Genomic DNA, 22,258 nt, shown 5'->3' with positions numbered 1-22,258 from the left:
AATACCCTGCAAAGCGGTAACTAATGTAAAGATAAATACGTAATAATGGTGTATAATGATTATGAATGCATATTAATATTAAGAGTCGTACGTCAAACGCGTTCATGGCCGCTAGCGCATCTACAGGCGGCTCCTGATAACGAATGACGAAATTTAGTTAAATACCTTTCGTTATATCATTTATCGTGTTTTCCTCTAAATAAATCGACATTTAAGCAGCAAACGGGTTGTATAGGCCTACCAGTTCCGATTATCCCACACCGAACTCTTTATTAACCAAATGAGATAAACGGTACCGGTATTTGTGTCATTTACATATAACATAATTATGTTATTTTTATTGGATTTTTTATTTCATAAATTAATTACTTACACGAAAGTTTCATTTATGCGAATTATAAATAGGTGAATTTTAATGGAATACTACAGTTATAAATTTGAACACAATGTATAACAGGTATTCTTTTTATTAAGGTTTTGTTTTCGGCTCCGAAAAAAAAAGCAATAAAACAGTGTCGGCAATTTATAATATTCTTATCATCCGTTGATCAGTTAGCAATGTGGATAAAAGATACTCTGTAATTCTATTTTTTTATTGTCGGATTATGAATCTAATTATATGACCTCAAGTAGCTTCTCGTTCACTGTAACACTGGTGAGGGTTTTAACAGTTCGTATGACACCTCATTACGGTACCGCTTAATGTATAATGAATAATAAAAAGCATAGTTAATTCAAGGGACACAATAACTATTTATATGTATTCGTATACAAGTATCAATAAATGTATATTTAATATGATGGAAATAGGCGTGATGGTGAACATTTGATAACGTACACACATTCATCAGTACTGAACTCTTAGAATACTTACTAATCTTAGATATCTGAATGAATACGATAATTACGACTATCATAGTAAGGTCAGCGTTCACATATGATTTATTTCATTTCTCCGTATTCATTATTAGCTATGTACTTATCAAGATTTTTTTAAACAAAGTATATACATTTGATTATATAGTCATTAAATTCGATTCGCACAGAATCGTATTGAAAAACAGCATATACGTTGTTACGTTATACGATTTAAGTATATTACAGCTGAGGTGTTTTATGGTGAGACGAAACCTTTATTGTCAGAGTATGAATTTAAAAGTTCATACAGCCACATCTGAGCAATGCGCTTTCCGCGTCGCTACGCTCTCCGGCCCCATATTATTGTGTTTCATTCAAATAACTCATTCATAAAATTGCAACTCTCTCGCGAGCAACTGGAGAGCCGGTCGATACACTCCATCGAACCCACAAATGTGGTCAGCTTTAACTTTGCGCTCTTTTTGAATCGAATTTAATGTTCGATTAATGGATACACGTACAGAGGAAACCGAATTCGTATTCGATAATTCACAACAGTGCAAACATAACTTTGATTCAACTAATGAAGTTGTTTCAGATTGTTGGACTAGATTTATTGGCCTCTGTTACGGAATAAACATGTGCTAGCGTTTCGGGTAGCAACCTAATAATAGTCGTACTATTATTCTGGTTAATACTCCTGTGAACCCGTCGCAAGCATTCCTGCGTCCAGTATTGCTGAAATTAGATGCAATCATAACCGCCCCTTAGTGTGGGTATGCTATAAAATGTATAATTACCGTATACTGAATATTGGCAAATCAGTTGCAACAATGAACGATTTGTTTGCATTCACTATAATCAAGTAATCACAACACGATTTTAAAAAATTGTGTTTTGGTAACAACTGTTCAGGATTAAAGGAGATTACAATTATAATAGTTTGTTTATAGCATAGACGAAAATATATTCTACTTCCACTATAGCGACAACTGTCTTTATACGCCTCTGACTACTCCATTTAGGAATATAGTATATATATATTTATTTACTTTATCGATTACAATTATAAAGTCAAATATTAAGTTGATAATGGAGTTCTTTACACCAAAATGTATTTTTAATAATTACACATATGATACAATTTATCATTCGTATTCCAGAAATGAAAATTTAAACATTAACTTTCAAAGCCATATCGCCTTTATTGTAGTCGCCGACGTATGTCTCAATGGACGCCTGCCGTCTTCAAATTCAAGTCACAATTACGTCGACAAGCCAGAGCCGCCAGTCGTAACTCTTTATAATAATCGTCAAGAAAGAGTACGTAATTTATAAGCATCCGAATATATAAAATCTGACACCTTTAAGTTTTTTTTTAGTCGTATCATAGTTATTTTTATACCAAATTGTATTTGCTTTTATTGAAATATTTTTATACTCATAACACTTATATCATTAAGTATGTTTAATAGTAAATTAGTACATATATTAATCAAAGTTACGCTCAATTTCTGTACCTAGTTTCAAAATTCGTCTAGTCATAATATATGTGTGATTGAGTGACAAATATACAAACTTCTTTGCACATTTTTACAATTTAAATAGCTTATGTACAGATCGTAGACGACTAATAGGGTTTATTACACGCCTATCGGGTTTTTATGGAAACAAAAATTATATTAAAATTGGTAAAAGAAATTAATTTAATGTTTTAAATAAGCAAATAATTTCACTGTCAGAAGTCTTTTAAATGAGTGCTCTTTTAAATTTTTAATATTAAACTATAATATTTCCCAAAGCAGATTCTATATTGGAATCCAAACAACGAGAAAATTTTAAAATGTGTGTTAATATAATAAGTTCGAATTTTTTGTCGTCCATCGCGTTCAATTATCAAATTGGTATAGAAAACTACTTTTTTTTTCCGTTGGAACAAGTTTTGTTTCACTAGTCGACGGCTCACTTATAAGATTAGGTGCCAAATGACCCTATAACAGAATATCCAATGTGATATACCAAATTTAACTGGAAAAGCATTTATAAACAAAATGTGTGCAAACCGCACTATCAAGTTGTACCATGTTGAGTTTAGAACCGGTAGAGTACCGAAATATGAATTATTGGTTAATACAGATGCCATTAAATCGGTGGCGATTCAAAACATCCCGTGCACAACCCGCTCAAACCTTTATTGCCATGGCCCTGTCGTTAGTCACTAATCGACGACTATATTACCAAAATAACTCTGTATTATAGGTCTGAACACTTGAAGTAAACCTCTATACAGTTTGTGCACATACTTTCTGGACTGTTTTGCATTAAAGTACTAATGCATCTAGTACCTATCAAGCGTTCGACGAGATAATTGTACATAGTTTGAGTAATTATCTTAATTAATTATATGAAATTACCTAATTAATATCATTGACTGTATTTATGATGTTTACCGAATTTATTTCAGAACAAATAACAATTAAACAATTATAAAGAGTTACTGTATGTAATTATGATATAATTTATTTTAATTTATGAATTGATTATCTCTGATTAGACTTAATACATCGAATAACTTTGGATATACATAAAGATTCTGTTTAAACATACCTATAGTTAATTTATTATTTCTTTAATTGATTAAAAAAAAGTTGTTAATCGTATTGATAAGTATAACAAGTGTTAATTTAAAAAAAAATATGCTTACGACTACTGTGTTACTATATATGTGTATTAGTGCAAGTAGCACTCGACATGCTCAAACTTCGCCTAGCATATTTGAATCCAATGAGGCAGAGAGTGAATCTACTACAGTCTGTCAGTTTATAACGGCGTTTCCTGCTACCAGAAAGTTAGTTGATATATTAATAGATGCATGAGAACCTGCTAAGTAACCAGTATGGTAACTACTGGCGAACGCCCAAAGAGGAGGCTTAAGTCCAGCTGTGGACAGTTAAAGGCTGATATGATGATATATATATATATATATATGCCCGATCCTGACTGTTTAGGGGCTTTAAGCCCAGCGGGGCGCTTGCATTGCATAGCGGTATTATTACTGAATTCACGAGTGTCGCTTCTACGCGATATTCCTTACTCTTACGCCAATATAATGCTCTCAATTTAAATGTATTCGAATAGATACCGACCTACGTGTCATTTACAGCAATTGTAGGAAAATCAATCAAGTCAACACCATACTGCTTATCACAGAGTTGTTATCATTTAATAGAACAAAATATATGCTTTCAATTATTAATCTATAACAGATTATTCGATTAAAAATATACTTAATTCGAATGTACTTTCGTTCAATTTTGAATACAATTTTAAAGTGTTTTATGTCTAAATACCAGTATGATGTGCATAAAGATGTAATCAGCTGCATAATTAATTGTCTTCAATATAGACACAATATATGTACATCTATAAAGTATATATACATTTTATTAGGTAAATATATTATTACAGTATATATATACTAGCACAAATTATGCGTCTTGATGATCCAATATATTAAAAAAAAAAACAAATTAGATTGATAGTTGTATTCCAAGTATTATTTGGTTTCCAAACCCGTAAAAGATAGCTAAGGTGTAAGCAGTTAGTTATCAATAACATTTAAACAAATTAATAAAAAAAAAGTTAATGTCAGGTATAAATATCATCGCATATCTTAATTAAATTTAAAGATTTCTACGTCAATTGTCGATTGAAAAATTCACTCTTAACAATATTTTATATTGAATTGATTTTTAAGAGACTAAAATAAATAAATCCTTAATTCGTCTTAATTTTTTATTTTGTATATATTTCATACATTTAAGGCTAATCTTAAACTGTTTTTAACATATTCAATAGGATCACTTTGTTGTAGTGCGAACACTAATTATTTTTTTTTAACAAAAAATATACTTATTTATAAAACAAATGTTTTATCGTAGTAATACATAAGTACGTAAATTCCATGTAAATGTAAATCTGTTAAAATATTTTAATGCATCAAAATTGCGAGTATATTTTGGCAAACAGCATTAATTAGTACACGCGGTCACTAGTAATGATATTACAGGATATTTCAAGTGACACTCGTGACACACAGCCGACTAGTTACACGCACATAATAATATTGTGTAATGATCAAACTTCAATGTAGCTGTCATTTAAAAAAGATATAAGTCATTTAATTACGTTCATACGTAACACTAATACAATTGGAAAGTATTTTTAGTGAGTAATCAAATAAAAAGCTTGCTGTAATAATAAAAATATTATTTTCTTGAACTACAATAAATATATAATATAATTATTATGTAAGAAATAATTCTATATATGATTAATATATATATATATATATATATATATATATATATATATATATATATATATATATATATATATATATATATATATATATATATATATATATATATATATATATATGATTAATATTATAATAATATATATACCTAAATGTACGTTCAGTATATTCAAACTAAGTAAAAAACTACGTACAACTATACAGACAACGGAAATTTAATCAAGTTTGACGTTCATCTATAATACCATATATTCATACTTGTGTTGGTGAAGGGACAAAGTAGAAGAATTATCATTTATCAAGAGATATTTTTATAAATATAAACTCCATTAGTAAACGAGTACTATTTTTATTTTATATCTAAATCAAAATGTTCATATTGTTTGTCTGAAATCGGTATACACGTAATTTTTTTTAGTCTTGATTTTTAATAAGAATAGACACATATGACGATGTTGTCATTATCGCTGCCTCAAGAATGAGGTTGAAGAAGACAAAAATATCGCATCTCCTATTCTTTTCCATACACTAATAAAAATGTTTCTATCAAAAATTCATTTGCTAGTTTTTCTATATACGTTCGTATTTTACAGCTTGTTTGAAATTATTTATAAATATAGTTAATAGTTTAATTTCAATCTAAATGTTAGGCCACAAAGCGACTATGTAAGTATTAAATAATATAATTTTTATTGTAGATAATAAAAATAAGGTTGTAACTTTGTAGCTTAACACCCGAAATCATACTCGTTATTCGAAAGTAAAAGGTTATTTTTTATTATTATTTATTGTATAGAATAATAAAAAAGAAATGTTTTTCTGTAATAATTTAATCATTACGTATAAGCCTAATGTAGGTACTTATTCACCATATATATAGCTTAATAAAATAATTAGTTTGCATTTAACATTATAAAAAGAAAATATCGAAGTTTGATTACAAGATATCTTCTTTAATATTAATCTAGACGAAATATTTAAAAACAAAATATTATATTTTTATTAAACAATTAATTAAGGTAATTATCATATTCCATTATGAGTTGGGAATACAGATGTTTATTGCAAATATATCCTGTAATATAGAGTATCCTAATTTTAGGATATCCCTGTACTGTTGTATTCATTACTGTGATTCTTATTATCATTGGCCATTACATTTAATATAATTAATTAATAACCTTTACCCAGTACATCCAAAAATTATGTTTATCAAATTACTGGAATCATTGAGATAAGCCAATGTTTACGCCTTATATAATAAAACATATAGGTATAAGTGATATAACTGGACTATTAATTTCAATAACTGACAAATACAGAAAGATTACCTACCTACTAGCAAACTGTCAGAAACCAAGAAGCCCAAAGTTTGATAAAACAAACTCTCTTGTTCTTTAAAAAACAAATGTGAATGTGGCGTGAATTTACTTGATACAGAGGAATAATACCTGAGTCCTCAGGAATGGCAACGCATGGGGGGTATCATGGGCGAAACAGTATATTCTGTTATGTCTATGGTACTGCTAATGTCTATAGGCGACGGTTACCACTTTCCATCAGGTGGGCCGTCAGCTTGTTTGCCATTCTAAATTGTATAAAAAAAAATACATAGAATAAGAACCATAATTAATGACAAAAATCATAAACGTCAATACCTTGTCAAAAATACCTAGATCAACTCTAACAAATTGAAACTATACAAAATAGTGTGGAATACTGAAGAGTCCGTTAAAATATTTCGTTAAATAAATTCTTAAATTGATTTAAATACTATCATTTATATATTTGATAGTACAATAATAAAAAAAAATAGAATATTATTCCAGAAATATATGTAGTTGCGCACACTTTACAGCTGTGTGTCATACCAGCGGCGCGTTGTATGTAACAAACGCCTCGCGAACGCGGACGATTCGCAGTCGACGAGGTGTGAACTAATGATATGTGAGCACCTTATTTAAGGGTTACCAATTTGTCAAACTAGATAATATTAATGTTAATGTTCGTAATAATAAAAATACGTTACTTTCTAGAATTTATTATGTATTATATTTTTTTTTCTTTTGTGTACATAAATGTAGATACCATTTATGTACACAAAAGAAAAAATATATATAAATTTTTGACTTTCTAAAATAAACTTACTACCATTTATATTTGAAATTAAAAAAACTGATATTTCTAATGTGTTACTAATTGTTGGCCTTCATATGCCACACTACATGTCTAAATAGATTTATTCATTGACAATTTCGAAATATCAAAGTCTATTTAACTTTTCATTATGCAGAGTATATTATAGCAGAATTTCAATGTACAACCCTAATATTCCATCGCACACACGGTCGTGGGCGAGCGCGACACTGCGCGTAATCGTGATACATGTGTATTTTAAGTTCACGATGCAATAAACTTTCACGACTCTATTGCGTCTCTGATTAGGGCTACTAATGAAAGATCTGTGGCCAAGACGCGACTAAATGGATGTTTATTCGTGTTTACACCAGCAGCGTTGATATTGTTACGATGCCCCTTTTTTTTTAAATCTCCCAGACTCCTTAATAATGTACGCCAAGTAATTAAAACATTTTTAGCATAATGTTCTTATGGCAGTGATCGTATAAGATTTATAATCAAGAGCAATATATGTAGCTCTGGTCAAACAAGCGAATATAATTTCTAACAAGAATATTATTTGAATCTCATTAGTGCGTTGGTTTTTTAGGGCAGAAGCTAATTTGCAAGAGCAAATCTTTGTTCTTGTATTTTTTATGAATTAATTTATGGCATCTCTATTCGTTTGTCTATTTAGTTATTCCAATGAGCATATGGTATTATGACTCATACATTGTAAGTACCTACATTATAGTACACACTGACTCAGATATAGTGAAGTACATACTTACATGGACCGTTACTATACATTATGTTATACCTACCTCCTCTATAATAACTGCATAAATTCTTGTGTTATAAAAACAGCGATTACATTGCTATAATTATACGAAAGCGAAAGATTTTGTTGTCATCGAACCCCAATATGCTAAAGCGATAACGTCAAAGGCAACTTTAGTAGGTGGCAAGAAAATCTATAATCGAAGAGCTGGTCTCGCAGACAAGGCTCGTCTTGGTTGAAAAGCGTAAACGAGTACATACGATACGCACACATGCGCCTACAAAATCCGGTTCCACAGCTCTGTTGTATGGGAAACACTATCACAATTTTCGTCGCCATCCGTAACGAGAGACTACGAAATTTACTAACCACGTGAACAACACACTCCCTTCATTTCCGAGAAATTAATTAAAGTTTCTCAGAAGTGAGCGTTTCATTCACCTATCTGATTAGGGAGAGTCGAGTGCCTCCGAGGTTAATTCGAGAGCGATTTTAAGGACCGAAGCGATAAGGTGTCAGGTTAACGGCACCCGACAAAGGTTCACGGATAGGATTTTATTAAAAGACAAGGAAAGTTACGCTACTTTATCGTCGACAGCATTTTATCTATACAATAATATGAAGAGGAAGAAAAATTTTATATTTTTGTCACAATATTCATAATATCTCACATAAAGCAAACGAAATATGGGACAACAATTATTAATTATTTAATTTAAAGAAATCATATAACTATATAAATCAAAATTAAATCAATGGTAAATCCACAGACCATAAAATAAGCTCAAATTTCATAAATTGTATTACATTACATATACCATAACTTTTAAAAGTATACTTGCATAACATTTGCCTCATTATCAAGAACAATAGCTTACCAGAGGAATATTTACTTAATCACAGCTCTTTATTATGCTTTATTAAAGTCGAAAAAAAAAAGAAAGTACGAAACGTTAAATTACGAGTTCGAAGAAAAAGGGGTCAGAAAAGCGACGGTCGAATGCAAACTGCAAAAATGACGAGGATTGTTCATGGCTCATTATGAAGTTAAATGAATGGAGTTGGTTTGCTTTACGGTTTACGTGTTCCAAGATCGGGCATGCGTGTTCTCTAGAATATAACGAAGTTGGTAAATGCAGTATATATGTATAATAGTGTGGCCAAAGCTTCCCTTTCGATTACAAATCCTGGTCGACGCGTACACAATATATTAATCTTGAACCTGATACTCAACGGTCTGACGAGAATTGCATGACCCAAATAAAAACAACTTCATCACCTTTTGTTCCAGCTTGTTTATGAAATAAGAATGTACATATGAATGTAGGTACACAAGCGGACAGATAATATGCATACCGTCAACGACATTCTGTTATTTTAGAGGTGAAAACAAGTTTATTTTTTATTACAACAATAATTATCATACATCATGACCTTTTGTTCGCACGAGAGATGTAACTCGATCACTATTTCTGTTGTGGAACTTATTTAAAATTTAACAACGTATTTGTAAGGGTATGAAAGTAGACGCGATTCAACTAAACCGGTGTTTACAAAGTCAAACCAACCCTTCTCTTTACATTATGTATAACGCCATCGCGCATGGCGTTGTTTGATATAAAAATGGCTTCCTAACGCGATTCAATTTCGACCCTCTCGCTGAGCGTTGCTCAAAATTCGTACATGAATTTTATAAGACCATAATAATTCAGTGAGCGAGTAAGAAGTGTGAGAGCAAATAAAAAAGGGGGTAATATTACTTGCTTACACTAAGAAAATAACATACTGGAAATGGTATATTAAAATATATAGGCAGATACAGTTTGTTGTAAATAGTTTTTATATAATGCGTGTTTCTAATGAAGAATCTAAGACAATCTATATTGGGCAATTTAACAAAGATAACAATTTAAATCATTAATCACAATCTTTACTAATATTATAAATGTGAAAGTGAGTTTGTTTGTTACTTCTTGACGGCTCAATGGTTTGATCAATCGCTATAAAATTTGGTACATAGTTATAATATAAGACTTCTTCTTCCACTATACGTTTATAAACTAATTTTATCCCCGTTAATGAATATATCCCGGTCGCGCGATCGAAGTCACGGGTAAAATCTAGTATTATAATATATCACTCAAGTTAAAAAAATAAATTATTAAAACGATTAATGATAATTAATTAATTATGTTTAATCGTATTTTCCATTAATTCATTTTAATTAATACATGATTGGAGAGCCATTATACAGTTCGATACATTTTGAAGACTTATGTTCTCCTGTATAAAGTTTTCAAATTAATTTACGGATAACGTCGATTGCTTCACACTGATTGCCGAACAAGACCATAGGGTGTAATTCAGCCCAAATGAAGCATGTGCTTAAACATTTTATTTGCGTGAGTAAAATGATGCCATCCGAGGTTCAGTGAGGCTGAGAGCTCTTAAAGTGTACGATACAACGCAGCATAAACGTTTACAGCCCATTCTTGTACTTAATTGCTATTTAAATAAAAACGTACCATGAAAGCAATGAGATCCCGACTGGTATAAAAAAAAAACTCGGCATTCCTATTAACTAAGTGTATTTAAGGGTAAACTTTATAGCAGTTTTTAATATGAAATAAAAGCTGTGGTTTGTATAAATTCTTTAGTTGCAGTGGTCGATTCGAAGTAATAAGATTTGCTCTGAAGTTAACTGTGCTACATTAGGTTTATAATAATTACGTAATGATTTTTTTTTCTTTTAATCCGGTCAAGTCTAATATGTCTACCAATGATAATATATTAACATACTCGCGAGTCGGTCAGACTGACGGAGACATATTGATTGACCGGAATAAAAAGTAGCCTATGACCTTCTCTAGGCCGAATATTGAGTAACAACTCAAGCCGGCAAAACTAACAAACAAACCAATTAATTCTTACATTTATATCATTAGACTCGGATGTAAGTCGATTAAAGGGAAATTAAAAAAGTTCATTGTTTCATTATTTTAAAGTCTAATTGCGTTAGAAACTAATAGATAATAATTACTAAACTAACATTGAAATCAAGAATACAGCCCGCCTGATGGGAAGAAACTAAATTTTAATATCCCATAAAGACTTGTAATATTAGGTAAGTTACGCTCTTCTCCTTACTTATTCTCAATAGGAATTACAACAAAATATCCTTGCTTGCTTTTAGAGCAAGAAATAGTGTTTTAGGTATATTACATTTTTTAAATAAATAATCAGATTAATAACTTGCCATCAACTTTACCATAACAATTAGGTATAAAAATTATTATGCTACGTTAGTGTACCAAATTTAAACTAAATGCACTCAACTTGACTGAGTAACAAACACTGAAACATCATTACAAATGTTTGCTTTTCAAGTTTACAACATTAAAAAAGAATATACTATCTAATAAGTAAGTATAACGGAAAGTTTCAATCCAACTGAAAAACTAATGAGGATCCCCTTCTATCGAGGCGAGGGAGTGGGTCCTTCCCTCATATGCAGGTCTTATCACTCAGATAGCGAAAGTAGATCGGTCGTGGCACGCACCGGCGCTGACCAATTCACTTCATTATTATTATCTTTATTAACATTGGTCTTACCATTCACCATTTTAATTATGGCTTTACTAAACTAAATAAATTGACAGATAACTCTGACAATCCCAATATTAATACGACAGTCATGAAATTTAATAAACGACTATCAGATAACATATAAGGGTTTCAGTAACTAATAATTTATTAATGAAATCACATGCACTTCACAGATAACGTTAGAGATTTATACAATGAAGTTATGATTACGTTAAATTAAGTAAATATTTTCTATGTTAGTTTACTAGAAACCATATCTTTGAAAGTCAACAAAACTTCAGGCTGCTTATTTATTGACATCATATAACATACTCAAAATAAACATATAAAGAATAATATGCTATGGATTTTTTATGTTTGTTAGTACCTATGCACTTAATGCAGATTTTGGAATAACTAATAAAAGATTATAAAGTCATCAACAACAGTACCAGTACTAGTAGTAATATTATTGAAATATAAAAGTGTTACAAATTACTACTTCCAATATGAGAAGGAACTTCACTGCCAGGGATAATACAGGAATAAGTCATAGATGTCTGTATGATTATAAACTGTATTGCCATGTAAAAATTGTATCTAATTCAACCTAAATCTATTTACATTATTATAATATGCACTATATTAAATGTTAAATTAAATTAACTCCTAATCATTAAATGAAAACGCGTAAAGTTGTTGCTGTTGTTTTAATCTTCTGAATAGAAGTTTAGAAATAGAGCAAAAAAATTTGGTGTCTTTTTTTTAAATACCAATGCCAAGTAACGAACGGTTTTATAAAAATGAAGAATGCAACCATGGATATTGCTGAAATTACTGAATCACTTACGGCATCTTTCGTTCATTATGTCTGAAATTCTTGTATTTTTTTAAATTCATGTTTGGATGTTTGCTGTTGTAATTGAAGATCTTCATGTCACAAAGGTCAGCAACCCACGAGTGATATCTTGAGCCATCACGTTCACGGTCTACGTTGATCACTTGTCATTAGATAGATCTTGTTCCACCTATATACATTAATTAAAAAAAATATATACTATCAGCAATGATGGTATCGTTATGATAATTGTCGTAACTCACTACTAGATGGCGCTACGACACATTAACAAGGGTTATGCCAGTCAACTGATCACTATGAACAATTACGAGTATCTCCATACAAATTTGGGCTCAGTCGAGATATCTTGTGTATCATATAATTTACTGTAACTCTCCACTAGATGGCGGTGTATCAATGTAAATTCTAATATAACGATCTTTTGTTTTTATAGGTAAATAATTATACATAAAGAAAATATATACTATATTATAAATGTTATTACTATTATAGCACCTTGTACTCATCAACAAACCAACAAACATCAGCATCAAGATACTTGTTACTCGCCTTTTACATAAATCTCTTTGTTCTTACATCAAGGAAAATAATGAGCTGATTTTAATGAGGCTTGTGTTACTTATTATTATTAATATGAGATACATATCACACTTTATTAATTAAGTCGTGGCAGGGCAATCTTTTTTTTGCGAATGATGTATGTACACATCTTTTATACATTGTTGAGACTTATTCTCAAATGATTGATGGCAAAGATAACATAATTTAATTATATCTTTCTAGATAGTAACTAAACTTTTCTGTTACCTGATACAAATAAAAATACTGATACAAACTCACTGCGTAAAGATTTTAATTAAGTGATTAAATCATTGTAGCGAATTTTATGTACAAGTACACAATTTTTGGTTTAATTTTTGTCGGTCGGATGGTAGGTACAGTTATAATATTACTTAGAAATTATTGTTAATTTTTAAATACAGTTTAGGTACCTGCTTATTACGGACTAATAAATTAAACATGTTTAATTTGTAAATAATTTTATAAGGTAGCCATAAAAGTAAGATTTATTTAATTTAATAAGTTTTAGGTAATCTTGAGGAATTGCAGAAAACGGGATCTAATGGATTAACTTTCCTAGTATATACCTTCCATCCTTGTATTTTCTAGATAAATTTGCATTAGACATAATTTACTGGTTCTCTCGTGGAACAAAGGAAAAAACACTGAACAGTAAATTAAACAAGCTCTATTGTGCTCGAACGTTTGTAAGTAACATTTCATGCTTCGTTTTTAGCTTAAAGGTTAATTACTTCTACAAAATAAAAAATAAACTAACTATAGGTATATTTGTAAAGACGAAGAATTTAAAGGTAAATGGATACAGGATCTTAACATGTCAAAATAAAAAATAGTATTGACAAGTACTGCAGTAGTCTCTGGAATAGAAGACCGGGAAAGAGCACGAAATTGCTTTAGAGAAAATTGGCTTTTGATATTTTAATTATATGTACTTGTTCAAATAAATACTATTTAAATAAACTGTAGACAATAAGTGAGTTTTTATAGATAAGTTTGGTACCTACCTGTTACTCATATTGGTAGACTTATAACACTTCGGTGACATCCATATTACACATCCAGGGTCCAACTACCTATACGCAGAAGAACCAAAGTGGCTGACATAGTCTGAAGGATAAGTAAGCTGGCTGTGGCAATTGGCTAGTCATATAGCTCATAAAATCGACAACTGATGGATAAGATTATTGAGTGGCGACCCCGTAAAGGCAAACGCAGTGAAGGCGACCCCCCCCCCACTAAATGAAGTGAAGACTTCAAATGAATTACAGAGATTCAATGGATGCAGATGTATGGTCCATACCTTATGGTAGTTTATAGGGGAGGCCTATATTCGGCATGGACTGTAAAGGGCTTATATGATAATAATGTCAACTTTAATTAAAGTTTAAGTTAATAAGAAAATTAATATTAATAAAAAGATAAACAGAAAAATAACAAAAAATACTACCTATTTTGTATAACACTTGTAAAAATATATTTTTAACATATATCAATAATTAATCGTTAGAATGTATTTTATTTTCGGGACAAAAAGTAATAAAATATACCTATATAACTTAAGTATTACATGTACATTAAAAATATGTATAAATATTGAAAATAATATAAATATAAAGATAATAAAATAAGACTCATTAATTATTGTAACTGTTTGGATTGAGAGTCTAAGTGTAGGCAATATTGAAGATTTACTCGTATCGTGTACCCCACAACGAAAACACACAATTACGCTTATGACTACTCCATCTGCTAAGTCGTAAGTTCATTAATTCTTACTTAGTTTAATATGTAAAATACATACTACTAAATTTGTATGATTGATTCGTCCTTGATTATTAACTCAGCTGATTTTCTCGTTAATTAATTCTTGCTCATGCGTTGTTTTTGCAGGTGAATTTAGTCCCTACTAATATATTTACAGTCACTTTACAAATAAGCAAATAATGTCCTAAATCTTACTAGCATGTAACAAGAATAAATATATTTCGACAGTAACGCCAATAAGGAACGCCATGAACAAAGGACTGTCCAAATGAGCATTTGAATTTTTTATGCAACTCAGTTTAGCAAATCAGCTGACGGTCCACCTGGTGGAAAGTGGCAACCGTCGTCTATAGACAATAACAGTATCATGAACATAATAAAATGTTCTGTATTTTTTTTTATACTGTTTATAATTTTTGTTATCTCTCCTTCTTTTAAGTTTATTACAGAGAACATTCCTAAAATTTTCTAAAAGTATTCTTTAATTGCTCTCTTACATTTGCTATTTGCAATTTTTGTAAACCTCGTTCATTTACCTAAATCTATCTAATTTTACGTTCTATTTTATTATTTCTATAGCTCTTTATCTTTTTACTTTTTTAATTTATATCTACCTTAATTACTTCGTTAATATATGTAGGTGAAACATTTTCATTAACTATTCATAATAGTATTATTAATTATCCTATTAGTATATGTAATTGTAAACATATTCTTTTTTCTTGTAAAAAATAAAACACAACATAAAGAATAGAAATAATTTAGAAGTGTAAAAAGGTGCTATTGAATCCAAACAATGCAGTGAAGCAATTTTGTGTTCATATATTTGTAACTGAAAAATGTGATTATTTTTTACTTATACTTACCTTTTCTTTCTTCGTATAGTATGTATACTACTTAGAGAGAAATTGTAGGGAGAGAAGCAGCAACACCCATCGCCACCCTACTATATTCACGTCTGGTTTTCTAGTGGGCGGGTTTAGATTTGGCAATGTAAAAATAACACTTCCAGTCTTACAAGCGTAACTACCACCCGTCTGAGGTATTATTTATCCTTAGACAAGCCAAACTCTTGTTAATTATAAATCTGTACATATATTGATAAAATTCCTAATGTTCCTATATCATATTCGTATTTTTTTAATGTCTTGACAAAAGAAATTTTAACAGTGCATTTTTATAGGTTTAGTGGTAAAATCTATATCTGTAACCTTATGTATTGTACAGCTAATAAGTACATTGTGATGTAAACGGATATTATTATCGGTGTAGTAATTAGCCATTCAATGATATGTTACGAAAGGTAATGAATACTTTATGATGACAATTAGAACATAAGTTTCAATATTGAAATTTGTATTCGAGTACTTTTTTTCTCTTTAGAGTCAAAGATACATCAAATTATTTATTAGATACATATTTTTTAACGTTATTTCTAACGTATAAGTATTTATAGTAGAGCTATTTATAATCAATTTAAATCAATAGTCGTTTAAATCTTTCTTCGTTCATCTATAGGTCAAATGAGATAATGCTTGTTCCTTTTCTTCTTTTTTTATTTCTTGTTTATGCTATGAAAATTCGAAGAGTACAATGAGATTCTTCGATTGCTCTATTGCATTCGCATACAACTTTATTTTTCTATTGTTCTTTTAGTTTCGTCCTGCTAGTATTGCTCTATCCCAACTCTCGTTCTGAGCTCTTGTTTAAGACTTATTTTTCCTTTATATGATGTATTTTGTTTAACTGATCAAATCCTACTCATACTATCTGCTAAGTATATTACCTTTTTCTTTTCTATGTTGCACCTAATAATACCTATTTTTGTGCCTACGATGTTATTTAGGCTAAATTTATTATAATTTAGCTCTAATTTGTCTTTCTTTTAGTACTGTTGCTATTTAATTATATTGCTATAGGTATTATTATTTCAAACCAAATAAATCTGGTTGCATGCTTTAGGCACATTTTACCCCTCTCTCTTTCTCTCTATATATTTAATCTCTATATTGTTTTGTTCTTTTAAGTAATTTATTTAATTATCGCGTCATCTTGTATTATTAAAGAACAAAGAAATTTTATTATTCAATATATATCTGTCATGGTACGAAATTAAAACAAGTAGTTAAAAATTTGACTTAGTAATAATAACCTATATTAAAAAAAAATTGTATTACTTTTTAATGTTATTCTGTTATAATTAACGTAAAATGAAGAAAGTAAAGGTGTATCTTTTGTTACATCACATGAAAAGATAGGTTCAGAGAGTGTACTTGAGACGAGGATATTGAAAAAGTCATAATTTCTCAAAATGTGTACCTAGTAAAAAGAAGTACTGGTACAAATGTAAGTAAATACCTAATGTCTCAAATTTAGCCAGGATGTTATAAAGACAAACAGTAATGCAAACAATAAACGCGATATTAAAAACAGTACCAACCCATCTAATTACCTAAAAACGTTATGAATCCTATTTTTGGAATCTTTTACATTATATTAATAAATATAGAAATTTAATAAATGATAGTAGGTACCTACGTACGGAAAAAGCATAATAACTTATTTATTATTAATTAATTATAACCGATAAAAACAAAGTGAAAGTGGTAATACAATAACAACAACTAGGAAGATAAGTAGAGTACCTACCCAACAAATTGACGACGTCTCTACCTACTTATTTTAATAAAATTTAAATTAGATACTTATAAGTAGGTATAACTTCATTGTTTAATTGCAATCGAAATTAACAAAACAGTCGATAATATTTTACATGTAAATTTTAAATTTACATCTAGTAATTATAAAACTACTTAAGTGTGGAAAAGATGTTTCTGATGAACGAGAAAAGTTAACTAATTAGGTACAGTGTTTCTTTATTAAATAATTGTTGAATGTCAGTAGTGTAAAAATAACTATATAAAATGATCGCTCGTTGAAAGCAGTATGGAAATTACATTTCAAAATAAGTCATTAAGTAAACACATAAACATACCACATACTTCAAGAACATTTTATTAAAATGACAAATTTCCTTAACGTTACTTAGATCGCCCTGCAAAATTGTTAAAAGTAACTGTGTACTCAACAAATGTAAATTAAGTTTTTAAGTTCAATATTTTACCTGATTTGGAGGAGATCCTCTGAAGGCGAACTGGGATGTCATTTTTCACAATGAAACTTGATAGTAAACTTAATAAGCACGTTTCTCGTATTGTTCGTGTCACTGTCCGCACACACTTCACAGTTGCATGTTGTCGCGCGGCAGCACTACTACCAACATACGGGATAAAGTTGTTCACGGTGCATCCCCGAGAAGAGCGAATAGCTGCGATTAGAATATCACGGAGTGCACTCGCGACGGTAGCCGGTCGCGACGGTGCGAATATCGATTGAAGTGCAGACTCGGGGTACCAGCGGAGCGTCACAAGAGCGGAGCGAGCCGCGTGGTGCAGCGGGCGCGTGGTCGCGCGCGCGGCGGCAGTGGGTAATGCGGTAGCTGCCCGCCAGGTGATAGTAATTGGCGCCGCCGTCCCGCTCTCGCCTCGACCGTCCCTCTCGCGCGCACACGCACACTTCCACTTGTGTGCGTGGTGCTCGCACACCGCTCCTTCTTTTCACGCTCGCGTCGCCGTTTGACCCCGCGCCGCCGTCGACGCTCTCGATTTTTGCGGTGCGGTGGGTGGCGCCCGCCGCAGGGGCGGCCCGACGCGGTGGGGGCGATCAGAAGTGGGGGTAGATGCACTCCTTTCTTTTTTAAAGCTTCTCTTTCTTTTCTCGTATTTTTTATGTTAGTATTGGTACAGAGCGGTCTCTTTTATTTTATTTTATACATATATATTGTGATAATTAACAGTGACGCTGCTCACGACGAGCGAGTTTGCCGAAGCGTCGACTTAATGATAGCTTTGCATTTGATTAAAGGTAACCACGACATTTGTAATTTTTATTTTCCTTCATCGTGGAACGCAAATACCTTAGTAGTTATCCATAGCAGGCTGCTTGTGATGTCGGCGGTTGTGGCCTGTTGTGTACTCGATAGCTTATATTACTGGGGTCGCTTTAGCGGTGGAAACATGTTAGCGGTGACAGTATTAAACGGTCTTTGAATGTGTTTATCTCGACTGTATATGTATTGCGTACGATATTATACGCAGAGTTATAGCAGTGTTGAGACTTCTGAAGTTGCGATAAACATTATTTTACCTGTCGTGTACAGACTATAAGAACATAGAAAGAAATTACAATGATTAAAAGTAATGGTTATGGTGAAGCTAATGATATTCAAATAGGTAAATGAAAGGATCTAAACTGCATGTTGTAAGCAGGTACCTATATTAAATAGATTATATCTATTTAATGTACTGAATACTAATAAATTCCTTTTAATAGCTGTTAACACGTTACTTTCTTTAAATATGGATTTATAATTACTTATTAAATAGGTAGATTGAGTATAATGAACAGATAATTAATAATTTTTATTTAGAAATAATTAGCTCTTAAATTCTTGCCTGATTTAATTAGAATAAAAAGTATGTATTATATATGAACCCTGGACGTGGCGCATCTCTACACTTTGAGTTAATTTGTTTAATAATAAAGAATATCTTTATAAGCTTCATCATTTGTAATATTACTTAGTAAAAAGTATCTTATATGTTAATAATATTAATTATGTATCTATCGGTATTAGTAAATATCTTTAATTTAAGAGCTGTTTAGGTAAACACGTTACTAAAGATTGTTAAAAATACGAAAAATATATGTATCTAACTAATTATGTCTGTCATATAGTTCAAGACGACGCACCTACAATTAAGCTTTGGAAACAACACCGTCAAGTATCGAAATAAAAAGCGCAACGTCCCCGATCGATCTGTTCCCCTCTTCTTTCTTATCGCGCGAATATTTCACACTGAACGCATACCGACCGAAAAAACTCACACAGATATAAAATATTCAAACGGTATAACATAAAATAAATTATCTTAGGTGAGTGTGAGAGTGTGTGAGTGGCCCCCTCCCCTGGGCGGGCCGCCAGCGAGCAACCAATTGGGTCGAGCGGCGCGCGACGCTAAGCTGAACTCACTCAGCGCTCCGCTCTCACTGATGTTGCACGCATCGCTCTCTCACCCGCTCATCGCCTGACGGCCATTACTATGACCTGACCTTAATCCTCTAACTCATTACTAGTTCACCTACACCGCAACGTACGAGATGTGCATCTCTGTAAGTTGTATGTACTTATTCCATTATATTAGGAGCAAAGTATTGTCATTTATATAGATAGTTTAGGTACTTAGTTTACAAAATTAAACCATTGTTTATATAAATGCCTCTAGAATCTAAACATTAAATATAAATGCGAACTAGATAACAAACTTTTTTTTAATTAAATAATCTTAACTTAGGTGAGTTGTTACAGTTTCAATGATAGGGAAAAATCTAATTTGTCGATTCTTATCTAAATTATTCGGTTTATTTTGATGATATGTATAGATGCCGTTGATATTTAATTTAACTAGTTATTAGGTACTGTGGGATTGATATGATACTCGTAGATTATAATACTTATAAATATAGGAATAATAGATTATTTTTTTAACCTAAGATATTGAATATAAAAACCAAAATAAATTTTTAAGCAAGTGCTATCTTTGCTAATATTAAAACTCAAATTAAAATTTAGAGGTAATAAACTTACTTTCATACAGTGAGTTTGTTATTTCTTAGCGTCTCAACGGCTGAATCGATTATTATGAAATTCGATATACCTACACATACTATATGGGAGGAAGAATTTAGGTTGTATATATATAGGTACTCTACATTCCGGTCAGTGAACATATCCTAGTCGCGCAGGGGAAGTCGCGGGTAAAAGTTATTCTTTAAAAATTAAGTTTTATTAATCAATGTCCGATTACGAATAATTTCATGTTAATAAGTGTGCAAAATAAATTTTATGCAGTTGTTAATTATATATATTTTATTGCCTATTGTAATGACAGTAGCTAATCATTATGATAAATCTATTTTGCTTAGTAAAAAATAGGGGATATGATGATAACAGAGTAAAATATTAAAATAAATTATATTAGAACACCTAGTTGTAAGTATAATTTGAATGTTTTATACCACAAAACTGACCTAATTTCAATCCTAACTACACAACTGAGAAACACCATTACGATCAAATGATTGACTAAATTTTTCTTTGCAATTAAATAATTGATTATTATATTTTATACATTTAAATTTATACATGTACATTTTTTATTCAAACATATTATGAGTTTATTATGAGTATTTCTAGGTATACCCACTGTACGTACGAATTATAGTATTTGAGAATATTTGAATTCAAACACTATTAAATATTTTAATTATTACTTAGTCATATTAAATAATTAAGTGAAAATTAAAATACAGTAAGGAATAACTTGCACAAATATGTGCAAATCCATTTAAAACGCAAGAATTTCAATCCCAAAACCTTTTTGGTCTTGAGAAGACAAATATTATCACACAATTACATCAACTGCATAGTAACTACTCATGTTAAAATAACTCTGTATTAAAAGGAATCAAAAGTATATATTTGTGAGTACAGGCATATTCCTGAACTCATAGATGTAGATATTTAAAGAAGGACCAGGGACGTGCCCACCCCAGGAATGGTTGGTGCCTAATCCAAGATGCAAGCGAAGCTTCACAAACATACGTCTGAGAGTATACATATGTCTGTTTTAAAGAACCCTTCCCTAGAAAATAATCCTAAATACGCCAATACTAAACGTTATATTCATATAATGGTAAAGAATTTGATGAATAGAGACACATAATAATACTAAAAGCATAAATTTCAACAACATAACTTAGTTCTTAATAGTTACTTTTTTATGAATATAATGAAATTAAATAATCATCAGTGGGTTTGCGAGCAAGTAAGGTGCGGTCTGGTCCTCACAACCACATTATCCGAGCACGCTTGATCGACCACGCCTATTGTTTGAAATTTTACGCTTTGATAATTTTGCGCGTTTAATACCAAATGATCTGTAAACGCCATTTATCCTGCTTTACGCTTGTGTTATAGACGAATTTTTAATCTAATATTGATATATTAATAATTATGTTTTATACAGAAAATGTAGAAATATTAAACTGAAATAACGTTATACTAAGTTATTAATATTAAACTATCTAAAGCAGATTACTTTGATTAGATAGAAGAAGAGAATAAAGCAAGCTCGAAAGTAGCACTCAATATGATTAAGCAGAAAGGAATAACGCAAAACAGCGTAGGTACTACGGTAGGAAGTAATGCTCATATAATACTCTGTTCTTCATGTTTGCATTAGAGAAACGACAGACTGCTCGCAGAATACTC

At 30.8% G+C, this 22,258-nt stretch overlaps 1 protein-coding gene across 2 annotated transcripts in view; it reads right to left on the bottom strand.

Moving 5' to 3' along the window:
- LOC113518967 (homeobox protein caupolican) overlaps positions 1 to 18,481 on the bottom strand; it is a 62,432-nt gene extending 43,951 nt beyond the window's left edge. For both annotated transcript variants that reach the window (XM_026904011.3, XM_026904019.3), the window contains exon 1: positions 17,990 to 18,481. In XM_026904011.3, the coding sequence (XP_026759812.1) occupies positions 17,990 to 18,031 (42 nt within the window). In that variant the 5' untranslated portion in view covers positions 18,032 to 18,481. The remainder of the gene's footprint in view (positions 1 to 17,989) is intronic.
- Between the last annotated feature and the right edge of the window lie 3,777 nt (positions 18,482 to 22,258).

Source organism: Galleria mellonella, unplaced genomic scaffold, assembly GCF_026898425.1.
Source record: "Galleria mellonella isolate WM207_F2 unplaced genomic scaffold, CSIRO_AGI_GalMel_v1 utg33, whole genome shotgun sequence".
In the NCBI taxonomy this organism is placed as follows: domain Eukaryota; kingdom Metazoa; phylum Arthropoda; class Insecta; order Lepidoptera; family Pyralidae; genus Galleria; species Galleria mellonella.
The sequence above is the reverse complement of the archived record's forward strand: the minus strand, read 5'-3'. Positions and strand labels throughout refer to the sequence as shown.